At 41.1% G+C, this 20,118-nt stretch overlaps 2 protein-coding genes across 11 annotated transcripts in view; both read left to right on the top strand.

Annotated features, from left to right (window-relative positions):
• Nucleotides 1–8,703, top strand: part of LOC121453417 (protocadherin alpha-4) — a 207,780-nt gene extending 199,077 nt beyond the window's left edge. For all 10 annotated transcript variants that reach the window (XM_041660178.1, XM_041660179.1, XM_041660180.1 and 7 more), the window contains exon 4: nt 6,026–8,703. In XM_041660178.1, coding sequence (XP_041516112.1) covers nt 6,026–6,336 — 311 coding nt within the window. In that variant the 3' untranslated portion in view covers nt 6,337–8,703. The remainder of the gene's footprint in view (nt 1–6,025) is intronic.
• Nucleotides 1–20,118, top strand: part of LOC121453419 (protocadherin gamma-C4) — a 725,389-nt gene that overhangs the window by 184,155 nt on the left and 521,116 nt on the right. The window lies entirely within an intron of this gene.

Below are 20,118 nucleotides of genomic sequence, written 5' to 3'. Positions count from 1 at the left end.
GTGGCTATGGTACTGCAGGACCAGCCCCTTCACACACTTCCGCAGGTCATAGGTAGGGTAGATGTCGGGGTGGGCCAACTCAAAGCTCTGGATATGGGTCTGGGTGGTAGCTGATTTGGTCAGTCTGGGCTGCTGGGACCAACCCCTCCCTGCCCACCAGCTGAGGGGCAGAGCCAGCTCTTCTACTGGCCCATGCCATCAGGACCAGCTCTCCTAAGCCCTGTTTTTTTTTTTGTTCTTGTTGTTTAAAAGTACTACAATTGTCCAACTAAAATAAATGAAAAAATGATTTATCAAATTAATAAAGCAGGTCATGTGACCCATTTGTAGAGCACTTGCTAAGCATATAAAGGACCTTGGATTCTAAACAAAAATGGACACCTTCCCTGCTCCTCCTTTCTTTATTCTAAGTCTTTCAGAGTTGGAAGCTGCTTCTGAAAGCTTAACAGCTGGATTCTGACTGAACTAAGCTGAGGACTGGATTATTTTATAGGAAAGGAATTAGTTTTAGCCTCAGAGGAGCAACAATGTTTCTTGCCCTGCCTCTGGAGTACTGTAGCATTAACTCTGCCAAGGGAGTTGAGCTATGAGAAAAGGGGCTTAGGAGAGAAGGAAATTTCCTATTCCTCTCTTTCCTGCTTGCTGTAATCTCACTCCTTATCTGCTCCCCCCCACCCCAAGCACTGTATATATATAGTTACCCGTATGTGGTACCATTTATGGAGCTTCCATTGTGCTGAGCATCAGGATTGCCACTTTGTATGCATTACCTCACTTTCTTCTTGTACTTCAAAAGCATCATCAGTATAGAGTTGTTTGTTCTACCAGAATGGGTACCATTTCTGCTTTTCACAACAACCCTTTCATTCATTAACTTAACAAATATTTATATACATGAGTGGGCTGGGAATTATACTAGGCATTGGTTATACTGGTGAATGTATCTTTGCCTATATACCTTGGCTTTGAAAATCTTGCAGAATTAGATTCAACTAGGTAAAGAAGATACTAATTACTAGGTGCTTGGCCAGAATGATTATAGAATACTTCTTTGTAGTTGGAGTTTTCTTGGGTCGTCAATGAGCTCCCAAATAAAGCCACAGAGACTTATTATTAATTATGAATGCTCGGCCTTAGCTTAGGCTTTTCCCATTAGCTCTTTTAACTTAATTTAACCTGTTTCTATTCATCTATGTTTTGCTTAGGCCTGTTTACCTTTGTTTTATTCTGTGTGTCCTTCTTTGCTGCTTCTTCCCTATCTGGCTGACTGGCCCTTGGTGTCTCCCTGCCATCACTTTTTCTTTCTTCCTGAGACTAAATTGCTTCTTCTACTTACTGTTCCTGCTCAGAAGTCTTGCATATCTGTCCTCCCTTGCTATTGACTATTCAGCTTTTTATTTTTATCAATCCAGGTGCCTTAGGCAGGTAAGGCAAAACAGCAATATATCTTTATATAGTTAAACAAATGCAACACATCTTTACATAAACAAATATTCTACATCATAAACAAATGGAACATATTTACATTGTTAAATGCAACACATCTTTGCACAGTTTAACAGATATTCCACAGCATTACCCCCCCCCTTTTGTCAAAATAAAAAGAAAGGCTTTAGCTTTAACATATATACAGAAAGAAGAATTATCAAGTAAGAATTACTTTTACAATATCCAGTCCATTTGCATTTGGCAAATTCAGAGAAAATACTCCATTATCTATTCTATCTTGGTGAGTCCAAAGTTGTGCACCTAATTTGCTTTCTATCCTAACTTGTATTACCAACCCAAATATATCTTTTTAGACCTCAAAACATTGTCTTATATTAAACAATTTAAGCTTTCATGTTTTCCAACCTTATAAACTTTACATCTCTTATATAAATTTCTTTTCTGAATTTGGTAAAAAGGAAAACTGTAACTATCTCATCTTCAACTCCATCAGAGACCCAAGAAGGATATACTATTACCTGAGTAAACAGGAAGTGCAGAGCAAACAACTTCTAAAACTATAGAAACGACAGAAGCAGCTGACTGCCTGAACAGCCACCCAAGGTTCCTTTGCAACACTGGAGCATCCATCTTCAGGCTATATGCCTATACTTCCTGACAGACTTTTCTGTGAAGCAGGTCTTTTGAAGGACTGTCCCACTTTACCTGGTAAAGTTGAGCAGTCTATTTCTTTTGTGTCCTGCGTGTCCAGTTTGTACAGTATACTGTCAGCAGTCGAGGCAAGGACAGTTTCTTGTCCAAATGACTAGCTTCGCCACATTGGAAGTGATCTCTATATGGAGTTTCTTTGGGGCCCATCATCCTTTTATGAAGCAAATTGGTGCTTCTGGGAGCAGATGTGTCTCACTGTCATAAAAAATCTTGGGTTATTAAACATCTTAAATGCCATATTATATAGGTCTCTGATGCATTTGAAAATCACCTATCTATCTAAAATATGTCTGTTTAGCCTTCAAAACATACCTAATATGACTATAAGTCCTTGAGAGGCAAGCCTTAAGCACACAGCACTGACTGAGAGCTGTGTTTAACTGAGAGTTGCATTTAGCCTCCCCAGCTCTAGGAAGTTGGTGCCTGCACTATGGCAGGTGTTTTTACTTAGCTTGCTGCTTCAGCTTAGCTTGCCAGCTGCTCAAGTGCTTGGCTGCACTAGCAGTGCCTCTTTAGGAGCTGTATTTGCTTTTGTTTTGTTTTCAGCTTTCTTAGGCCCTATGTGGAAATTCAGGCCCCATGTTGGGTGCCACTTCTCTGAAGAGATAACATTTAAATACAGACTAGAAGAATGGGGACACAATAAGAATGGAGGGAGGGGCTAGAGAGATGGATCAATAGTTAAGAGGAGCAACTGCCCTTCCTGAGGACCAGTGTTCTAGAAGACCAGATTCCCAGTATCCACATGGCAGCTCATTCATAGTCATCTGTAATTCTAGTTCCAGGGGATCCAACAACCTTTTTGGCCTCCTCAGGCACCATGCACACACATGATATACAGATGTCCATGGAGGCAAAATACCCATATACATGAAAAAATAATTTATAAGAAAAGAATGGAAGGGAGATCATTAAAGATGCTCTGGCTTCATTTCTAAAGTAACCATTACACATTATGGTGTGTCTTCCAGCTAGAATCTTGGAGAAGTTTTGCACTAAAAAACCCTTATTTTCTCAAGGCTTACTGCAAATCTTACACCTTCAGAATCTACCTAAAGTTCTCAAGAGCTTGAGGCAAAACAACCCCAGGGATTTTTTGAAGAACTGAAAGTACATCTGTGAGTCTGGAATAGGGTGGTGTGGGGAAGATTTATAGAGGATGGAGAATATGAACATCACATTAAAGGCTATTCATGGTTCTTATATACAATAGTAAAAGAATTTCTCTTTTTCCTCTCAAGATGATAGAAAGATTTTGGATAATTCTAAGTGGGAGAATGATCTCATCTGATTTCTATTTTAAATAATTTTACTTCCACTTTTAAAACTGGAGGACTTTAAAGAATAAGGATAACTCAGCAACTGTGTGGGCAACCAGAGAGAGGCCAAGAGGAAGCAGTGAAGCAATGGGAGAAGCGATCGCTCTGGTTTGTGTGAGAGATTCTGATGTTCTGAGAAGAATGAACATGGGGAGAACACAGAGTCAGATACACGTAAGAGGCAGAAATAGTAAGTCTTGGCAGTGTTGTAAACAGAGAGTAGACAATAATGGAAAACAAAGGATAGTGCTGTACTTCCCGACCTGAACAACATAGTCAACGAGAACTCTCATGGGCTGGGACTGGAAAGATTTAGACAGAACTGGAAGGAAGGAATCCAAAGTTTGATTTCAGACTTCCTCAGTTTGTCGTTTCTGTGAAATTTGCTATTAGAGGCATCAGAGAGGCATTTGGATATAGGAGATTATAGCACAGAGGGATAGGAACCTTGCATACAAATCAGTATCTCATTAGTGTATTTACTTATATGTTTATATTTTGTTTTTGAGATGGTTCAAGGCTGTCCTTGAACTTGTTATGTAGTCCAGGCTGTCTTTGAACTTCTCCAGCCTTCTGCTACAGCCTCCTGAGTGCTGGGATTATAAGCATGTGCCACCATGCTCAACTTTATTATCACATTTAGATGGTCATTTATGCCCTCAAACAGGGCTGAGACTCTTAAAGGGGTATGTGGAGATAATAAAGAGAGTCACAGGTCAAATCCTTCACACACATGGGTGTGGAGGACGGCATACAGGAAGCTGGGCAAAGGCAAAAAGAAAGGGCAGGAGGAGAATGCCAACTGCCTTGGCCTGGCGACACCTCTGCAAAATACAGAAGGCAAGAGGAAAAAAATCTCTGACTCCTCTTTTGCTTTTCTAAAAGTGAAACATAGATTTGCAAAAGCAGACAAAAAATGCTCATACAAATTATAGAAGACAGCTAACTTTGCACTAGGCCTGGACTTGAGTCTACAGTATCTGAAAAGTTTCTGCACCCCATAAGCCTGTCTGCAGAGGCAACAATGCAAGCTAGAGCAAACCTCTACCAACCAGTTGCCATCTGCCATTTAAGCTGCTATCCTTGGTGACTAAAAAGTTCATTCCTTTGTCTTATCACTTGTCTGAAAATTCGCTGCTCTTCATGGAACCCTATGAAATCCCATTGAAAGCCACCTCTTTAGGAATTGTCAAGCTGCTTCCTTTCAGGTTAAGCTGTCATGTTACAGGAGCCTAGTCCTATGCGGAGATGGGGAGGGGGAGAGCGTTTATTATTCTCCTGCATGACAAAGAACTCCTGAGTCACTGCTTCAAGAAGGAAGTTACAACAGTTCTGAGGGTTTGAGTAGGATAGGAATTGAAACATGACCATTGGTTTGGGAACCCGTATAGAGAACTTGGTGCAGGCATCACTCAGAATGGCAGTACTCAAGGACACCTAAGAAACTGTAGGAAGTAAGGCATGGAAATACCAGATGTGAGTGGGAAAGAAAGCCTCGGCTGCAAGTGAACGCAAGCAAGCTGTCTGGCTGAACTTTCTGCCAGTCTACCAAAAAGCACAGCTGGATGCATAAACCCTCTTGTGCCGTCAAAAGGTTCCAGTGTCATGGCCCCTGGGGTCACTTTTTCAGGTAGACCATCACTCTCATTCTCCAGCTATGGCATCCCCTCTAAAGTTGCTATGGCATCTTATGGAGTATCTTCCAACTTGAGTGACTCTTGGAGAAGTTTTGCAGAGGAGCCCTGTGGATACAGCAAACATCACCTCACCTCTAGAGCCCCATATAACCTCCACTAAAATGGATAATTTTCTCCTTGGTAGTTCTACAATACTTTGCATATGCCTTTGTATAAACAGACTGTGACCACTCTGGAGAAGGAGGCTGAGTTTAGTTAGAAATGAAATCGACTTGGAATGCTTTATTCATACAAATCGATTCAACATGCAGAAGAAGTCTATCCTCTTCTATTATGGAGTGACGATCTCTGTACCCCTCTCCTTCCCATCTCATCTCTCTTCTATCCATAGAATTAAGACAGATAATTAGTTCAAAGAGTTCATCTGTAGTTTGACATGAATGAAGGGTGAAAATAAGCCGGGCGGTGGTGGCGCACGCCTTTGTTCCCAGCACTCAGGAGGCAGAGGCAGGTGGTTCTCTGTGAGTCAGAGGCCAGCTTGGTCTACGGAGTGAGTTCTAGCACAGCCAGGGCTCCACAGAGAAAACAAAACAAACAGAAAAAGAGTGAAAACGAATGACGATAATCCATACACTGAAAGTAGCTTGTCTGCTCTAAGCCTGGATAGTTCCTGCCTTGTTCCCTGGAAAGCTACCACAGCTGTCTTATTTAGGATATTCTTCCCAAAGAGTTAAAACCATGCCATTAGAGAACTAGATGTGTGGGCTTTGTGGTAAGAAGATCTGCCCTACTGATTGTTTCCAGACACCGGCTTCCCCCTCAGACTTGAGGGCAGTTTGTCTCACCTGTGTGTGTCATCAGGGAAAGCATCCATTCGCTGTTGTTGACTTGTGATGTTTTGTCTTTCAGAACCTGAGGCAGGAGAGGTGTCCCCTCCAGTGGGTGCTGGTGTCAACAGCAACAGCTGGACCTTTAAATACGGACCAGGCAACCCCAAACAGTCCGGTCCCGGTGAGTTGCCAGACAAATTCATTATCCCAGGATCTCCTGCAATCATCTCCATCCGGCAGGAGCCTGCTAACAACCAAATTGACAAAAGCGACTTTATAACCTTCGGCAAAAAGGAGGAGACCAAGAAAAAGAAGAAAAAGAAGAAGGGCAACAAGGCCCAGGAGAAGAAAGAGAAAGGGAACAGCACGACAGACAACAGTGACCAGTGAGGCCACCAAACGGAAACAAGCCACGTAGCCAGTTTTTGTAATAATGGCAAATCTCTCCCATGTAGCAACTCCCTGCTCCTTTCTCCTATGACATGAGCCCTCTTAGAGACCTCAGAAATCTGCAGAAAGTTCCCTGTGTCTGTCTTGATCGCATTGAACAGGTTTTGTCTTAAAAGCTTTCCTAAGTCTGGTGTTAACTCTCTCTCTCCGCTCTGGCTTGTTTTCAGAACCTAAAAAGCAGACCCAAGTTTCCTTTCTCCTGCGCCGCAAAGGAGAGGCTTCCCAGCCCCGCCAGTGAGAGTTGGACTCTCTGCCCTGTGCTTCAGGCATCTTGATGACATTTGCAGGGCAGGCTGAAAGGTATTCAGGTTGAGCAGCCTGGGTGTTTGTGGTCACTGGGTGTGTGGCTGGGGTGGTCCAGATTAGACTAGTTAACACAAGAAGGGCTGGGAAACAAAGATACAGAAGCAGCTGTGTCTTCAGTCTGGAGAGGGAAATGTGAAGTTAAAAGGGACCAGACTTTCGCAGTTTCTCAACACAAGGTGTGGTGGGCATCTTCTAGCTGACGAAACCACCCCCACTGACAAAGCTTTGGGAGCCCCTCAAGTCTGTTGGCTGTAGTATCTCTGTCCTCCAAACCTGCTTTACTTATGCAGACAAGCCAGCAGCTCAAGTGTTGAACGGAGGGCCAGCCAGGGCAACAGAAGCAGATCTGATGTGTTTCCTGTACACGTCCTTGTGCTCACGCTATTAACAATTCTTTTGCACACAATGTTTATGAAAAGGACACATCCTTTTCCAACAACACATATGCAAAAGCAAAAGAAGAACCCCAACACCTCACTTTATGCTGTTTGTTGTTTCATAGATTTATTAAAAAAAAGAAAGTCTATAGCTATAAATCTTTAAAGAAATATGATGAATACAATTTCCCCCAACTCCCCTCAAAAGAGAATCCAGTCTACAGCCATTGAAAATGATCATTGCTGCTACAGAAGTGCTTTAAGAGAATTGCCTGGAACATCTGTATTATACCGGCCACCTGCCAATCACAGCTTTACTCTTTCAGGTCACTCTGGGGCTGCCTCTTGCATGTAGTAATTCCTAAATAAAAGGATCTTTCTCTCTCTCTCTTTTCTAAGAAAAATGATGTGCACTTTGATTACACAACCTTCTCTAACCCACTATCTCAAGGCCCAGAAACTGAAGAAAAATATCGTTTTTCTCATACAGTGAGCAGACTTTTCATTCCTCTGATCCTGTGATTGTCTTGGTGTGCTAGCCTACACCTTCGCCTTGTTTAGTTTTCCTTTTCTATAACACTCTGAATTGCTAATCTTACTAACACCTATGATGTTACCTGAATCGATCTCCCATATGTATGCTGTATGCTATTATAAGACTCCTGAGATATACTTACTCTGTGCTTGTGTATGTGAATGTTAATGCAACTATTACCTAGAGTGAACTTTAAGCTTTATTGTTGAATGTAAGCCCATTATATTTCCTTTTGTACACCTGTGGAACAGTGAAATAGTGTTTTTTTTTTTTTAAACCATTGTTAATCAGCTTTTTCTGTATGAAAGACACAGTAAAATTTCTTTCTTAAATCAAGATGCTGGTGATTCAAGGAATTTTATTTATGGTCAGCCAAGGGCTGTCTCTTGCCAAGATTCCTGCTGGCAAGGGAATGGATAAAGCTGTTTTTTTCTAGTAACAATTCTGGAATAAATGCCGAAGAAAGTCCCTGAGGGTATGCAAGCACAAAATTGTACCAATCTGACCTCTTTGAATTTGCAGATTGCTTTGAAATGCTATCCGGAATATCAGCTCATAGAAAGTAATAAAATTTACTGTTACCATAAAGAAGACATTTTTAAGTTTGTTGTGCACAACTTAGAAGTTTAATTATATTTATCTATTTAAAGTTACTATAAAAGAAGTAGGAGTCTGTTTTAAAAGGTATAAAATCTAAAAAAACAAAAAAAAAACTTGTCTTGTCTACTTTTAGCTTCATTCTCCCATATTTTGAAGGGTGTGTAACTTCAGCTCTGCAGGATTGCATGGGGTAAAACTTGTGGACAACACGTGTGAACCATTGCTACATTGTAGGTTGTGATCATTTTGCCCCACTGAAGCCCATGTAACTGACCTTACGTGCCTTTTGAACTAGGAGAATCGGGCTAATTTATTAATGATGATAACTATAATATATATGTACAGCACTTTTAAATTTATGAAGTGCTTTCCAATTCGTGTTAGTTACTAGTTATTACAGCTGTAAGGATAAAACACGTCATGTGGATTCATTTTTAATTGGTGCTATTGGTATTTCTTCTGTTATTGCTAATAAATGGACATGGTGGTGTGAGAGCAATGGTGGTCATTTCTAAGTATAAGAGGAGGAGAAAGTGGGTCACCGCTGATCCTTAGCTGTTAGTGCGGAAGAGGATCTGGCTTTCACCCTGGTTTTTATGTTTATCACTGGGGCAAACAAGGATGGAATCGAAAATCATTCACAGCCCACTTTACTATGTTAATCTGATGAGAACTGCAGCAAATCAGTTTTTATCACTAGAGGCCCCTACCCCCAGCATCTCATTTGCTTGTTTAGCCTTTGTATCTCACTCTGATTAGGAAATCAAGTAATGAGGCTCACAGGCTCTCTCTCTCTCTCTGTCTCTCTCTGTCTCTTACACACACACACACACACACACACACACACACACACACACGCCCTGCCCCACAAATGAACTTTTGTTGGCTGTAGGGTACCCTCCTGAGCAGGTTCTGCCCATGCAGGTATGTTCCATAACAGGTAGATAATTTTGAAGTTAAATTTTGACAAGCTTTAGAGGTGGTATTTCTCAGTACGGAGGAGTTTTACCTCCGGAGGATATCAGTTTATGACAGGAGTCATCTTTGTATTTGGTACTTGGAGGTGAGGCTGCAGCGGCTTTTAGTGGGCAGAAACCAAGGACACTGCTCAACACCCTACAATACACAGGAGAGGCCCCCACAAGAAATGAGATCTCTAGCCCAGAGTGTTAATAGTAACAAGATGGGGAACTTTGAGAGAGGGAGTGACCAGGTAACTGGCTTAGCTCACTTTTAAAACAGAAAGGAAATACTGTTAATACCCCCTCCAAGGTTTCCCCAAGGACTGCAGTTGCTGACTGGGGTATGTAGGGACTATGCCTGTTAGTAACAAAGGATTTCTCTGCAACTAGACGGGGGTGGGGGGTAGGGGTGGGAGTGGGTGTTGGTAAGACCCTGCTCTCAGTTTTCCAGCCCCAGTTCCCTCACTCCCAAAGCCATGAGCTCTTAGTACAAGCCTTATATTTGTAGAGACTTTTTTTTTTTTTTAAAATCAAGACAGTCTTCAAAAGGTTTAGTCACAATTTCTGGCACATTATGTGCTCACGAAATAGTCACTATTATCAACAATCCTTTTCCTTACCTCTTTTTCTTAGACCAGTTAGTCAGGGTTGTGGCTTATCTTATTCCTCAAAATGTAAATTAGAGACAGTAAAATAAATCAACATGGAGTTAGCATTAAAAATATTCACTAGCCAGGTGGTGGTGCACACCTTTAATCCCAGCACTGGGAGGCAGAGGCTGGTGGTTTGAGGCCAGCCTGGTCTACGGAGCAGCTCCAGGACAGTCAGGGCTACACAGACAAACCCTATCTAAAAAACAAAACCTAACGTGTGTGAGATGACTCAGCAGGTGCAATCAGCCACTTGTGATCTGAGTTCAGTCTCTGGAATCCAGCAGGGAAAGAGAAAATTGACTCTCCAGAATTATCTATCCTCTGACCAGCCATGAGCTGTGGCACATGCATGCACTCACATATACAATAATAAACACAAATTTAAAAATTTTACTCAGACACATCTTTGCTCAGCCTTGGAGGTAAAAGAAGTCTCATAGCACTTTCCTTATTTCTATCAGGGATAGAAACCAGTTCTCTAGGTAAATAGTTGAGTGATCAATCTGCTTACAGCTGTTTCACTTCAATGATCTATAATCTGGAGACACCCTGGGCTTGAAGTCACCTTCACGTTCAAATGGCTCGAATTCTGTGAGTATAGCAGTGTAAGAGAGGTGAGGCTTGTGGGGACTTCTTTCTACAATTGGATTAAGAGCAGAACCAGAACATCTTAGAGTCACCTAGACTCATACAGGCGATAAAGGACAAGTCAGGATGAGTCTCTTAAGGCTGCTTTGTAAAGGTCTCCTGTGTAGAGTGAAGGATTTACCCATTAAGATAGCAGTTCTCAACCTGTGGGTCATGACCACTCTGGAGGTCTCCAATAAGATATCTTGTATATCAGATGTTTCCATTATGACTCAAAACAGTAGCAAAATTGCAGTTATGAAGTAGCATAATTTTATGGTTGTCACAATACGAGGAACTGCCTTGAAGGGTTGCAGTATTAGAAAGGTGGAGAACCCCTGCAGTAAAACTTGAAATTTAGCTAGGCGCAGTGGCCTTTAATCCCAGCACTCTGGAAGCAGAGGCAGGGAGATCTCTGAGTTTGAGGCCAGTCTGGTCTACATAGAAGGAAGGAAGGAAGGGAAAGGGAAGGAAGAAAGAGAAAGAAAGAAAATAAAAATGAATTTCACTCTAAAAGATGAGATACCCCTGTGACCATCTAGAGCTTGGCTGCTGGCTTTTAGGCTCCTAGGTAATATTCTGAGTCCTGGATCTCATGATGATGATTCTTTTTTTTTTTTTTAAGTCAAAGTAGCCCCAAGTACAAATGTTAACTGACCAAACATAAATTCAATTCTTGTGTTAAACTTAGATTTCTAAATCTATTTAAACACCAGGACATGTACTAAGACAAGTAAACAAAACAAAGCAAAACAGACATACAAAAAACTATGACGATATCAGGGCAGGAAAGAGGAAGCTAAAATAGCCAGTTGGTCACTCCTAGCCCTATTTAGTCTCCTTTTCACATGTTTCCTCCCTGGGTAGAAAAGATCACATTATTTTCCCTGATTAGCTTGACTGCTGACTAGCACGACACAACACAGCTTTTACTGAGGCACGAGTGTGTGTACACACACTCATGAATACACACATGCATGCACCTTTTGTTATTAGATGCACTGTAGTAAATGAGTGTGGTGCTCGCCTGCCTTTGGTACTTGGCAACTCTATTGTTACACTAGTTAGGTAAAATTCTTGGTGGTTTCCAGTTTCTCCTGAGGCTGATCCACGGAGATCCCTTTGGAGCTGCTGAAATATGAAACCCTGAAAACAACTTCCATGCTTGTGTTTTTTTTCCTTTAGCTTCTTTGAGTGGTACTAGAAGATTTACTTCCATCATGTAGTCTCTAGTCTGCATAAAGAAATGGGGAGTTAAAAATGGAGAAAGCTAAACGAAGCCATGAGATAGTGAAAAACGGAGTCCAGCATTTCATTGTTACAACATTGTCATGTGATGTGCAGTTCTCCAGCCACAAAGTGACAAGCAATTCCTATAAACAACCAGCTTAAGAGAAGAGCTAAAAGAAATAAACAGCTGATACGTAAGTATGTGGGGGATTGATTTCATAGCTCCCATTTTTAAGTTTGGCTTCTGCTGTGTTACATTGATTTTATGTGCTATTGAACTTCTATTTTGAAAGTCACGCATGTTCTTTTTAAATAAGCCAAGCAATCAAGAGGTATGTTAAGAATGTCAGAGGTTCACTAGATGGTTCAGGCAATCGATGTGCCTGTCACCAAACCTGAGACCCTGAGTTCAGTCCCCAGTGCCCCACGCTAACTGGAGAGCACTGACTCCCACAGTTGCCCTTTAGCTGACACGAGCATGCTGCTCATGGATAAATGTCATCACATTTTTAAGAGAAAAAACATTAGACAGATAACCAGTGCAAACAGTTACCACATTTTTCCAAACCACATTTCCCCTCTGTGTATGCGTCTGCGCATGTCACACATGCTGAGTTGTTTTCTTTTTGAAGTAAAAATAAAAAATACTGCTATGATCATTCCCCCATAGAAATTTTAACTGATAATAGCAGAGATTTTTTCAAGTCCCATAAAATCCAGATCTTAGTGTATTCAGATATTCTTTTGTTAATGTCTGGATTGTGCCTAGAATTTTGCTATAAGAAATAGAAAGAAGCACATGTTTCCAGAGATAAATTCTGTGCCCGTACTTTGTAAATCTTTGTGTATTCTGCAGAGGAAGTTTGCAAGGTTGTTAATAACTTTATGCATCGTCCTCTACAATAGTCACATCCCTCTATCTGAAAACAAATTTATTTTTAGTAACCAGCGGAATATTTTAGCTCTGTTTATAGTTAAACGATGAAGAACAGGAACAGACATTCTCAAGAAAAACAGGAAAAAGCCAGGGAGGTTTAACTTTGTTTACTTATCCAGAATAACGAGGTGGGGGTTCCACTTCTGCTAAAGACTGATACACAGGTGTGGGGAAAAAAAGCCTCAGAATTAAAATACCTTTTTAGTTTTAATATCATCTGGCTTACCATTGAGGAGAGAGCACTCTAATTTTACATCTTAGCTGAAAGATAGAACTTGGTGCCCAAGGAACTGATTTTACTTTAAGAAAAGTAAATTGCTTGTCAAATAATAAATTTGACGGCGAAGATCAGGCAGCCATTTGCAAGTTTAAAAAAAAAAATCTCAATTGCAAAACCATCTGGCTCAAAGCTTCAGACGATTTTCCTCTTTAAATTGTTGGTAGCATTCTCTCTCACAAACCAGTCTTTCCAAAAAGAATTGCACTCCCAAGTCCTTAGGCTTATTCCATTTTCTATGGCTGACAGCATTCATTAGCCATCCAGACAAAGCTCACTTCTCCCGCTGTGCTGTAGTCGCTCTCCCAAGCTCCTCTTTCATCGCTTTTAGGCCTAGGGTCAGTTTCTCAGGAGCCTTGGGTTTCAGCTACCCCTGTTTCTCTGTTACACCTTTCACAGAGGTACAGCAGGATGACAGCCTGACTCAAACATCCAGCAAGGCCATTCTAGAGCATTGGTGGGTGGTACACAGGCTTGCACGTGGTGGTTAGAATAGGAAGGGAGTGCTAAATCTCCCTTGGGTGACTGAAGCGTGGGAAGGGCACTCTTGTATGTGCTCAGCACCGAGCGGGTAAAATTAAAATCACAGGTATTTGGTTTTGTGCAGCTCTAGAACGGCAGGCTCAGTGGACAAGATAAGGTCATTTCAAGTGACAGAGATGAATATTGTAGGGTAGAGCCTTAGATGACAAAGAAACCAAATCTATTTAGGTTAAGCTTGGGACACGTGATTGTTCCATTGAAACTATGGATGGGAATGAGGCTGTACATCCAAAATGAAAACTAGTAATTCAGAAGCCAGAATTATTGTCTTTATCTTCCCCAATTTCTATTTCATTCTTCTCTGTGATTCACCCTTCCTCTTTTTCACAGATTCCAGAAACATAAATCCTTGGCCTTAGTGATTCATAAAGTTGCCCTGTATTTCAGATTACAGTTCATGTGTTCACGATCCCACCAGCCATGAGATGAAGGGCTGCCCTTGGGAATCGGAATCACAAGAAAAAGAGGCAAGAAGTTGCTCAACAATCTGATAATATCTGCCATTCCCTGGGTGTGCCAGTGGGCATCAGAAAGGGCCAAAAGAAACTTCCTTAATAATGAGGAAGTTGAGGCCCAGAGGGAGGACAGAGCTGGAGAGGTCGCTTGGCTGCTAAAGGCACACAACCAAAAATGTAAGAGGAAGCAGAACAACTTTCCCCATGTCACACAGGTGGCCAATGACAAAATAAATTCGTTCTCCTATTACCATGGACCACAAGACCTGAGGCAACCAGCAGTGAATGACAGCATCCATTTCTTTTTTTATGACCTTGAGAGCCATAAACAATGTAAGCTGGAGAGACTGTTCTAATATTGGAGTATTTCACTATTATATTTAATTTCTTCTTTTATTTGGAATAAAATATCAGTATTGCTTTCTGTGTCTTGATTTTAAAAGTAACACAAATTTTTCTTCTTAAATAAGTTACACGGGGGCTGGAGAGATGGCTCAGAGGTTAAGAGCAACTGGCTGTTGTTCCTCCAGAAGTCCTGAGTTCAATTCCCAGCAACCACATGATGGCTCACAATCATCTAGAATGAGATCTGGTATCCTCTTCTGGGGTGTAGGCGCAATGCAGACAGAACACTGTATAAAAAATAAATAAATAAATAAATAAATAACCAAATAAGTTACATGGAAGTCTAAAATTGACAAAAGTAGTGAGTGAAGTAGAAAGGTACCATTAGGAATCTAAAATGTGTTTTTGCATTCAGTTTCCAAGGCATATATAACTGGATATTTAAAAAAAACCCTGATAAATAACAGTCTTCTTCCTTGTCCAGAATTCTGAATTAATAGACAAATATGATAAAAAGAATAACATAAAAGTCAAACATATTCTTTTCAGTAATGACAATGATGAGTTAAAGCACAGACTGTGTGAATGCTAAATGTGGCCACTAAGAGAGCCTTGGAATTATTCAACCCTCCCATCATAGTATCAGGCACCAAAGACAGCATGGAGAAAGAGAAGTGAAAGAGTATTCCTGTTCCAGGTTCACGAGTGAAAAGAGACAGAGCTGAGCCAGCTATTAATTATTTACGCTTCCTCATATTTCCAATTATAACTGCTGGGTGTGGTGGTGCACACCTTTAATCCATTGACTCAGAAGACAGAGACAGGTGGATCTCTGTAAGTACTAGGCTAACCTGGTCTACAGAGCACGTTCCAGGTCAGCCAAGGCTATACAGTGAAATTTTCTCTCCAAAAGTTTCTCCAATTAAACAAGTCACCACAGTTTCACAAGGTGTGAGGGAGTTCCCTTTGCCAGGTAGGGAGCATCAGGAGGCAGAACATATCTTTTAAACTGTTTTAAAAGATAATACTAATCTTGTTTTCTATTATTTGCTTTCTTCCCATATATACGTAAACTCTTTAAGTTATGTGTAGTAGTCTGTTTTATAATCTGCTGGCCTGGTCTGTCACCTGGGTACCCCTCCGTTAAAGAGACAAGCCCCGCCAACTCCCAATCTCCCTCCCCCTTCCGCTGAGGCAAACGGACCCTCTCTCTGCCCCCTTCTTCTGGAGAGGCAGCTTCCGCCTCTCTCCCTTCTCCTCCCGGCTTTCTCCCTTTCTACCCCCCCCCCCCCCCGTTTCCCTTCCCTTCCCCCTCCATAACCACTAAATAAACTCTATATCCAAACTCTCTCTGCATGATGTATCTGTCTGACTCTCACCTGCCTCGGTCTCCCACCAGCTAAGGGGTCCTGCCAAGGCTGCCCACCGCTGCCCCTCGTGGGACTGCTGCCTCTTATGGGACTAGTCCCCCACCACTTGTTTATAAATGATAACATTGATGTCCCACATGTTTATAAATGATAACAGTCTGTGGTATTGTAATGCTTTATTTTATTTAGTCAGACCTCTGGTAATAGAAATTAAAAGTCTTTTAAATTTTTACTGCAGTGAAAAAACTCTGACTATATGCGGTATATTCTCTTAAGATCAGTTCCAAAAAAGCAAAATAAATAAAACCTTACACACACATATATACAAAACACACTTACACACATAAATACACATGTGTACATGCACACACATACACATATACATACTTCAAAATTAGCCCTATAATTGCAGTATACGTGTACATGAAAATTTCTGCATCTTGTGCAATACCACATATAATCACTCTCGCTTTTGAATCATAATAAGCAAAGAATGATGAATTAATTTGTATATCCTTCTCTTTGTGCAGCAGAAGGCACTGAACTCATGGCCTCAGGCCTGCTAGACAAACATTTCACCCCTGAGCTACATCCCCACTGCATTTCTTTAATTACAATAAAGCTGTACATTTTCGTTTTTTTCCATCTATCCCATTAGAAGAATATTATTGACTGTCCTAACAGATGGAGCCAACTATTTATCAGAGTATAAGACACCTTTAAATATCTGAGCAGCAAATTTGGCTTTAAGACATTGTGAAAAATTGATGTGCTATTTGGCCCAGTGGATATACCAGATAGATCACAGTGTGTGATCTCCGAATCAATGTTCAGTCTATATATGTGCAGTGGATAATTACTACAATAAATGCAGACTTGACATTTCATAGAAGGAACAAAATGCATTAGGCCCATGTCCCAGGGGCCATGTTGCATCAGGAACTTAGAGACCATGAAACACAGCAGGCCAATATGTTGGCCCTGGAGTTCCACTTCCCAGAACTCATACAAAAACCAGAGGGTGCAAGATATTTGTTTTCCATTGTTCCAAGAAGGAGACCACATGTTGTTATTCCTAGTTCTATAGGTACTTGAATAGCAACATGGTTAACTCCCACAAGTGCTGGGATGAGCCTGCTTCTTACAAGAATTAGAGGTATTGAAAAGGTTGATGGCCAGCCAGATGGCTCAGCAGGTAGAGGTGGGAGGGAGGAACAGCGTTGTCCTCTGATCTCCACATAAGTGTTGTGGTACATGCCTCCCCGATCATGTACATCCACACACAATAATAACAATAATAAATAATTGTGCTAATAATACCAACAAAGCAAACATTGATGCTAATGTCTCACTGTACATCAAGAAAGATAACAGTGAAGGAACTAATATCTGAGATGAGCTTAGAAAAGTGCTCGGTGCAGAGGAAGCACTTACAGTATTTGAGGCTGTGTTTCTTTTTTAAAAATATTTATTTATTATGCATACAGTGTTCTATCTGCATGTATGCCTGCACACCAGAAGAGGGCATCAGATTTCATTATAGATGGTTGTGAACCTCCATGTAATTGCTGGGAATTGAACTCAGGAACTCTGGAAGAGCAGCCAGTGCTCTTAACAGCTGAGCCATCTCTCCAGCCTGAGCCTGTGCTTCTTTTTCTCACAAGTTCACCTTATGGCTCCTGATCCTATTCTGAATGATTCTGAATCAGTTTCTGATTCTCTCTCTCCCCTCCCCAGCTCCCCCAAGACAGGGTCCCTCTATGTAGCCTTGGCTTTCCTTAAACTCTCAGAGATCCACCTGCCTCTGCCCCCTGAGAGCTGGGATTCTTTAGTCCTCCTGGACACTCCTTTGAGAGTGCCACCACCGCTGGCTCTCTTCTCCTCCTTATCCCCCTCCTCCCTCCTCTTTAGTCCGTCTTCTTACAGATACCCGTTCGCTTCCCGGTTGATTCTTTTCTGTTACTCCTCTCCCCTTTCGCTTCTCTTCTCTCTTTCTCTCTTTTATGTTGTCCTTATTAAGCTCTGCGTTTCACCTTCTCATCTCCAGTGAAACCCTGGTTGTGACAGAGACTCCAAATAATAGAAATCTGAAAAGCTTCAAAAATCAATTTAAAGCTGGGTGGTGGTGGCACACATCTTAAATTACAGCACTCAGGGAGGCAGAGGTAGGCAGATCTCTGTGAGTTCGAGGCAGTTTTGTCTACAGAGTGTGTTCCAGGACAATCAGAGATACACAGAGAAACCCTGTCTCAAAAAAAGAGAGAAAAAAATCAATTTACATGAAAATGAATCTTCCTGATATTTAATTAGTTTAAAGTTTATTTTATCTAGGATGTGCGAGTTCACTCTTTTCTGAGTATATTTGCTTTTTATTAAAAATAGGTTGACATTTTCCTCTTACATTATAGAAGTTTATGCTGAATTTCCTTATTTTAATTTTAAGATAAAACATATTTTAGCCTACTAACCATAAAGGGAAACTGTCTTTTCCTTTCGAATTAAGAAAACCAAAGTCACTTGATTTTGTATTTCTTTCCAAGCTCTCTACCTTTCTATTTGCTTACCTGGTATGAGAAGCATATGTCTAGGAGGAGAACACACAGAACCGGAGATACTAAGGGAGACAAGTGTTCTTCCCCACACCATGCCCCAAGCTCCGTGAATAGTACCTGATTAAAGAGATCAATATAAATTATACTTGAAAGAAATAGAATAAAAGAAAAGTGCTTATCTATTAAGCACCTTTTAGGAGAGGAAATTCCTAAGCTCGCAGGCAGTAAATCAAAGCACAAAGGCTAGGTAAGATCCCATAGACTTGTTCTGTATAATCCTAACGTAAAAAAGGCACTTGAACTGTCAAAATTTTAACAGACAATAAAATAAAAGATACTTTTTATTATATGAAGAAATCATAAAAATATGTAAGATAAATGCTTGGGCTTCCAGAAATATGAACAAATGACTCTGTATAGAATTGTAAATATGGAGGATGTTCAACTGTTCGGCGCCATTAGTGAGAAAAAGCAATAAATTTAAATAACTACATATTGGGTATTATCTATTAAAATTTAAAGTAGGACTGGGGTATAATATGCTAAGGGGTTGTGACCATGACTAGTGTACCCAAAGTTCTGGGTTAAATCTCCAATGTGTGTGTGTGTGTGTGTGTGTGTGTGTGTGTGTGTCTGTCTGTCTTAGTAGTGGCAGTAGTTTTTAAAATGTTATTCATTTATTTAATGTATATGGGTGTTTTACCTGCATCAACTGAGAAGGAAAGACAAACCCTGAGTGTGAGCACCATTGCATGAACTGGAGTAGGAACATTAGTAAAAAGGAATGGAGGAGAAAACAGGGGAACACTGGCTTTTGTCTCTGCTTCTTCACCACGGATGAAATGTGAGCCACTCCCTCATGTTCCTGTTACCAGGCCCTTCCCGCCAAGGTGGACTATATCCCCAAACCCTGAGCCAAAATAGACCCCTCCTTGGTTTTGATTGCTGTTTTGTCAAGACAATGAGAAAAACAATGAATACACCAATTTTCAAAGACATGGAACCCCACTTCCCACTCTCCCATTTTGAAGGAGCTGTAATAATTTAATATTTCTAGCCCACATGCACCTGATCCCACACTCCTTTTTAGAAAAAACTCTGCTTCCTGACAGAAGAATTTGGAAGGGTAAATAGGGCATGCATAAGCCATCTGTTTCTTTTCTTTTTCTTGAATCAAATTCTCCATCCAGAGCCCATGTTCTACTCTATGCCTGCCAATATCTTAGGAATACCTTGCTTGGGTTCAGTTCTGGAAGTCAGTGTAAGAATCACATTTTTCTGAATATATGAACACATTCCCTAACATCAGATTTTTCAGTAAAAAAAATGATCCCCATTTGCCTTCTCTGTTTTATACTTCATTGCTTTGGATGCAAAGAGGAGTATCTAGTCCCATTAAAATCCAACCCTTTATCGTGATGTACTTAGAGCTTTACAAGTGTTCAAAACATTTTGTCCATTTATAGAAACTGCAGTTAGACAAAGATCTATGCACTAATAGCTTCATTATATCTTGATGTGGGAGTGTCATATATCAATCTGTTGATTTCATTGGTTAAGTAATAAACAAACTGCTTGGGCTCATAGCTTAGAACATAGGTGGGTGGAGTAAACAGAACAGAATGCTGGGAGGAAGAGGAAGTGAGGTAAGATGCCTCAGAGAGACGCCATGCTCCAGCTCCGGGCAGACATGCAATAGCTCTGCTCTCTGAGGCACGCGCAATGAAGCTCCGACCCAAGATGGACGTAGGCTATAATCTTCCCGGTAAGACCAGTGCTCACAGATGATCAGAGATGGGTTGATCGGGATATGAGAATTAGCCAGTAAGGGCTAGAGCTAAAGGGCCAAGCAGTGTTTAAATGAATACAGTTTGTGTGTTGTTATTTCGGGCATAAGCTAGCCAAGCAGCCGGGGTGCTGGGGACGCAGCCCCGCCGCTCTTATTACTACAAT

Source organism: Microtus oregoni, unplaced genomic scaffold, assembly GCF_018167655.1.
Source record: "Microtus oregoni isolate MIOR12 unplaced genomic scaffold, Mior012 000011F_ref0000422, whole genome shotgun sequence".
NCBI classification, from domain to species: domain Eukaryota; kingdom Metazoa; phylum Chordata; class Mammalia; order Rodentia; family Cricetidae; genus Microtus; species Microtus oregoni.
Note: the sequence above shows the minus strand (reverse complement) of the source record. Positions and strands in the feature narration are given on the sequence as shown.